The following is a 5968-nucleotide window of genomic DNA, read 5'->3' as shown; positions in this document are numbered from 1 at the left end:
AAAGGTGAAGGACCTAGGACAGAACCTTGAGGTACTAGACTATTATATTGTACCACATAGCTCCTTATAGTAAGGAAAAACGACAAGATACTTCCGAATATGTCAAGCTGTCATAGGAGTGTTTATCAATGACAAACTAGTTGGGTTTAGACTTCAGGTTGGCAACGCTTTAGGGTCATTACTACTCCATCAGTTGGGGAGTGATCTGTAGCGGTAAATAAATCTCCCAAATAAATAGCTCTGTAAGTCTTCTTGACATTTGATGCTGACCACATTAGTTTTAATTGACTCACCTAGCTGAAGGCGCTTGGTCATGCATCCGCACCAAATCAAGAGTGGGGACGCCGTGCTCAACATCCCATGCAGTCGCCAGCCGGTTTAGATCAGCCATTTCTCGATATGTTGATAACCTATCAAATATATCTTCGGACCTTCTCGCTTCTGTCTTTTGATTTAACTTGGTGGGTACGATTTCCGGCTTTAATAGTAATATATTTTTCGGCACTATAAAAGATACTTTGCTGATGTCTATGTAGACAATATCCGCTGATTTCGAGTGCGGTTTATCCGATCCTGTTGATTTTTCCGTTTCTAAAGTGGTAAGGGCTGTTAGTAAAATCGCCTGGATTGAAGTCCACTGTGAGCAGCCGGTTATGTGACTTTGTATTTGGGTCTAGTTCTTCGTCTAGAAAAAGGTTCGTAGTGAAAGCTGCCCCAAAATTGTTCGCCATAGCCTCTGCTTTGTCCTGATCATCCTCTATCATTTAAGATGTACTCCCCTCAATTTTTATGTAGGGAATACAATGATGCGTGCATGTTCCGTAATTTATGTACGAGAACAGTACCTTCGGCTGCTTCATTACAGGTTATGCTTAATGCTTTTCATATTTTTGCCCTGCTGTCTTCATTGTGATAATAGACTTGTTTCGGATCGACCTGTGGCGTCCCATCGTATTTGTTATTCCAAGACTGATGGTGAAGTCCCAATGTTTCTTTTGTCTTAGTAAGTGTCAAATATCTCTGTTTATCCAAGGATAGCCGTATTTCTTGTTTGGGACTGTCCAGGGTATAAATGGTTGAGACACTTGATTGTATAAATGCCTGAAATGAGTCGATGCCTCTTCTGCTGATGTTGCTGAGTCGATTTTCCAGTGAACAGGCGAGGCTGCAAAGTTTACCGCCTTCATGTCTGCTTTCCATATGTTGGGACGTGGAGTCGCAACTGCTTCACAGGTAATCTCAGCCATGGACTTGGATAAGATGATCACATGCTCACTTTTCCACAAAGGTGGGGGAGGAAGTCACTTGGCTGATATCATCCCCGTATATGAAGAATAAGTCCAAGAGGGACGAAGAGTTTTGTAGGTCATATCTGGTGGGGTCTCCAATGTACCGGAACAAAGCCAGGGTGAGTATGGTTTCTAACAATTTGTAATCAAACTATGCATTTGATGACTCAGAACTAACAAACCAAATTTATTCGATCAGGTCAGACTACGTTCTTCGTTATAGCGCACGAAGCGTTTTTGGGTGACACGAACTGCGTCCAATCTAAACAGTTCCAATTTGAAAAAGATGCAGAAATTCGTTAAGCGGGAGCTTCTGCTTTTCTGTACACGACAACATAAACTGTGTAGACCGCGTTTCTCAATGTAAACGTTGCACTTAGGCGTGGTGTATCCTCACTTTGTTCCACATTTTGTGTACATTATAATAACATGTTTCGAAAAAATTTTGAGTCCCAAATCAAAAGATCCTTAATCAAATCAAGGGAAGTGATTGTGAGTGTTGTAACCACTATTAGGTTACCACCTCACGTAATTGGGTTAAAACTGCTTTAAGTAGTATATTAGTTTGTGGCTTCCGTTTTTGTGGAATCCAAAGAGTATGATGTCTAAATCCTACTTTACAATACTTAAACGTAAGTTACTACAAAACCGTACAACGTTAGCCGTGAAATTCAAAGTGTAGTTGAAATACCAAACTAAATTTTTATTTTCCTATTAATCCTCCTTGGTTAGGTGTGTAATAGATGTGTAGTATCTGGAAGTTTACCCCTGGGCTCACTTAGGGTTTAAGAGTATTTAGCATTCTGGTTTAAGCAAACCATTCGTACTCCTGAGGTAATTTTAATTACATTTCCAAGTCTCCTGTCAAAACTCACACAATTGGTGGCGAATCAGCAGTTGCTAACATACCCGCCGCTTATCATTCCACCGCACTGAATTATATCCTGCCTTTGTCGCTTCTGCTTAATATCTTGTGTGATAAAGCTAAAACATCTCTGAAACAGTGATGATCAATCCGAGATCACATCACATTTACCAAAATACCATAAGTAATTTAGTTCAGAAGTAAAGATTGCGACTTTCATCGTGAACTGAGATGTTGATCTTCATATCCTTAGTTCTAGTCATAAAGAAATAAATAACTCAACAGTCGTTTCTGTCTCCTTATTGCCTAAGTGGTTAGGATATCAGGGTTGTTCAGCGGTATACTTAGACCATACAGAGCGCTTTCCAATAGCTCATTTAAAATTGACGACGAACTACGTACTCGTTTAACTGATAGTTCCCACTGTTGAAACCTAATAAGTGACTAAGTGTTTTTCAACTCATTATGGGTTCTAACCCTAACCGAGTCATAAATCTGTATAAACGCTAATTGATGGCGTAAGTCTACTGCGTAGGTGGTCAATTTCCCTTAGTGATGGCTCAAAATGCATCACAACAATGCAGACGGGTCGGATGAATCTGCAACATTAAATTATTTATTTTGGATTCACCATTCCCTTTATCTATCCTCGTTTTTGTCTTTTTGTATAGTGTATATATTTGTCCTTTTTCTTTTTTTCAGAATGAATAAAAATGGAGAGTACCATTTGGTCATTTTGTGTCCCGATTTATCCCATTAATTTCAGTCAGTTGACCCGTTCTTTACTTCAATATGTTAGTTCGTCTGTTAACAAGTTCATCCCTGACCTAAAAAGTATCCTTGTGGATTTTGACGCAAAAAGTTTACAAATCATAACTGAAGTTGATTATTCTGATCGTTATGTCCCTACTGGTTTCACTTGTGGTCTTTTCCTGATTCATCCAGAGTTAAACCATCTTCGTGTACACGGGAAGATAAAGGTCAATATTTTTCGCCCATATTTAGGTTTGGAAGTAGATGCGATTGTTTCAGTGGTTAGACCACAATTTATTCTTTGCCGTACAGAAATTTCCAATGTAATGATTAGTCTTCCACGTTTATCTTCGGAGTCAGTAAAAAAAGAAGAATTCAGCCAGTCCATTTTAAAACCTTTTGACAAAATAAGAGTTAAATTGACTCAAATTGATAACAATTTTGGCTCTCCAATTTTACAAGGTGACTTTATGGAGTGTCTTTCGAAACCCTTATCAAAATCTTCCGAGAAACAGCATAAACATCAAACAAATTCTGCTGGCACTGATATGAGTGATATAAAACCAGTAATAAAAGTCTCCGATGATACTGATAGTTATCAGACTACTTCGTCATTTCATGAAAATTCTTCTGATCCAGTCACTTTTCCGACTAATTCACCTAACCATAAAACACCAAAAGTTAGGAAACCAAAGATTCGGAAACTTGAAGAATCATTACAAGAAGTTGGAGTCCTCGATAATTGTAGTGCAAGTCTATTAACTCATGATGAGTCGCCAGCTGGTTCAGTGAAGAGATTACGAAAGGAGAACTCATCCACTTCCAAAGTATTAAAAAAGAAAGGTAATTCAGATTCAGAAGAGATTATCCCTGCTTTATTAAATGATGCACTGTTAAAATGTGGTAGAAAATATAGGTCAAACCATAATCTGTTATCTTCTGTAACTGTAAAAGAGGAACCAACTTGATCTTTTTCCAATAAATGTGCTGTAAACGCATATATACTTATTACTTTCCATATTTTTCATTTATAATGTATAAATAAATGATTATGTTTGGAGTTTTGTTAAGTTCCTAGATCAATCTTTAAAATTATTATGTACAACAGTTTCATTGACGATGAAGCATTTCAGTATTCTAGTGTTTGGTAAATTCCTGCCACTTTCTAATATATACAGATAAACGTGCTTCTGATTACCACAGTTTGTATGATGTCCTTCCGATAAATGGAAGCCGAATGGTCATCGAAAACGTTTTAGAATCCCTTTTCTATTGTACCGCTACCTTTCTCTAAAGGTTTATCACTAAGTATGGTCTGTGATCAATATTCATAATAACTATCTAGGATGCTTAAATAACTACCAATCATAGTCTTATGTCAGTGCATTCTCTATAGGTTCAAGGTAGATACATTCTCTATAGGTTTCTCTTTTCTAGTCATCTTGAACTTTCAATTTGTGTGCAAATTTTTGTCTGATATATTTAGTTTTCAAACATAGTACCAAAGAATTTTCGAAAACCAAGTAGTTTCGGCGAAGTTGGTTGTATTTACCGACACTGAATAGCTCATAATTCTGGGCTTGGTCAGTATCAATAATAGTGTCATGCCGTAATAAGTGTTCGGTCAGTTTTCTGTGAATATAATCTCTTAAATTTTAACGTCAATAAAAACGCGTATGAACTTTTTAGTTTTATTTTTCTTGGATTAATTCTGGCGTAGTTGTATGCTTGATGAAACCAAGATTTCAGGTAAATGCTCCGAGGAGAGTATTAGTTTTCAAGAGATATCTTTGAAAATCTAACGGAAATATAGTCACGTCTATAATCTAAAAAAGTTAGTCTTACTACTTTTGAATATCAGCAGCAGGCTATTCAACTTGAAAAATGCGTCTTTTTGTTACCTCCAGATCAAAGTGTTTTGTTTTATATTTAAATTTCGTAGTGGCTGAAAATAGGTTACGTTTGAAGAACTAGATAAAAGTGAATTCGATTATTTATCCACTTACCTTGCTTGGCAGAATGACCATCTAAATGTGACTTTCCCCACCCCTGTTTGCTGATTGTAGTCTTTTACCTTGAAGTGTTCTTAACTTTTAGAAAAATACTAGGTAGATTCCCCAAAACTTATTGTTCACATTGGTCGAACCCAGATTTATGGACACCCAGATGATAACTACGGACGAACCGAGTTGTGTTTTGGTTCTTTTATGGCATTTACGTATATGACGTACCAATCTCCTAATTGCAGCTCACATTGGATTGTCGGAGTTGCTTACATAATGCTAGTGAGAAATGGTTTATATCATACAGAAGCCTTTGAGAAGAACATATTAAGAGTATGAGCGGTAATAAGAGGCTGTGTTAATATAGTTGTTGCGATTGCTAAACAGATATATCATGAATCATTTTGAATTGATCCATTCACAGGTGTTACAAAATTCAAACATATAAACAGTTAGTAGTAGAGTATGTACTCACGTATCCGTTGATTTAAATATCCGGTTAGTTGACAACTTCAAAGAGATTAGTGAGTTGGTTAGGTCCTCAAAACTAACTTTGACTATCTCACAGAGTCCCAAACTGCTCCTTAATTGTATTCTTACGAAATTTTCAGTTTACTGATTAGAATACAGTAAAATGATTTATTGTAAAATGTACTTGAGACTGCTAGGGAATTGAAAATATGCCTGCTTTAAGCCAGGTTACTACGAATTGTTTGAACAATTTAATCTTTTCATCCATCAAAACTTGGTACTCAGTACCTTTCTGATAAGCAACTTTAGGATCAAAGCAATAAGCCCATTTGTAGCATTATTTTTGAACAATAATAATTTACGCTGTTGAGGACAGATTTATTTGGCGAATTTAGCATGAGATTGCTAGCATGATTTATAAACGGAACTAGGTTCCAATTGCATTCTGTAAGTTAACCCTTGAACAACTTGTGAGACATTGTTCGTTAAGCGAAAAGAGATGACAAATCATGCATGGATTTGTGATTTTATAGTCTCTAGATTTGATTTTCGATCGTTGAGTCGTGTGTATTTATTCTTATTCTTAT

General features: G+C 36.6%; 1 protein-coding gene across 1 annotated transcript; it reads left to right on the top strand.

The window, feature by feature from the left end:
- The first annotated feature begins 1516 nt into the window (after nucleotides 1–1516).
- MS3_00004131 (uncharacterized protein) lies at nucleotides 1517–4147 on the top strand. Its single transcript, XM_051212016.1, has 2 exons — nucleotides 1517–1771; nucleotides 2857–4147. The coding sequence occupies exon 2, from the start codon at nucleotides 2868–2870 to the stop codon at nucleotides 3873–3875; it is 1008 nt and encodes a 335-aa protein (XP_051072153.1). The 5' UTR covers nucleotides 1517–1771; nucleotides 2857–2867; the 3' UTR covers nucleotides 3876–4147.
- Nucleotides 4148–5968: the final 1821 nt, after the last annotated feature.

This window comes from Schistosoma haematobium, chromosome ZW (assembly GCF_000699445.3).
Source record: "Schistosoma haematobium chromosome ZW, whole genome shotgun sequence".
Classification (NCBI taxonomy): Eukaryota; Metazoa; Platyhelminthes; class Trematoda; order Strigeidida; family Schistosomatidae; genus Schistosoma; species Schistosoma haematobium.
Note: the sequence above shows the minus strand (reverse complement) of the source record. Positions and strands in the feature narration are given on the sequence as shown.

What these genes read in the sequence shown, in the direction of transcription:
- MS3_00004131 (XM_051212016.1), top strand. Translation starts at nt 2,868, where the DNA reads ATGGAGAGTACCATTTGGTCATTTTGTGTCCCGATTTATCCCATTAAT.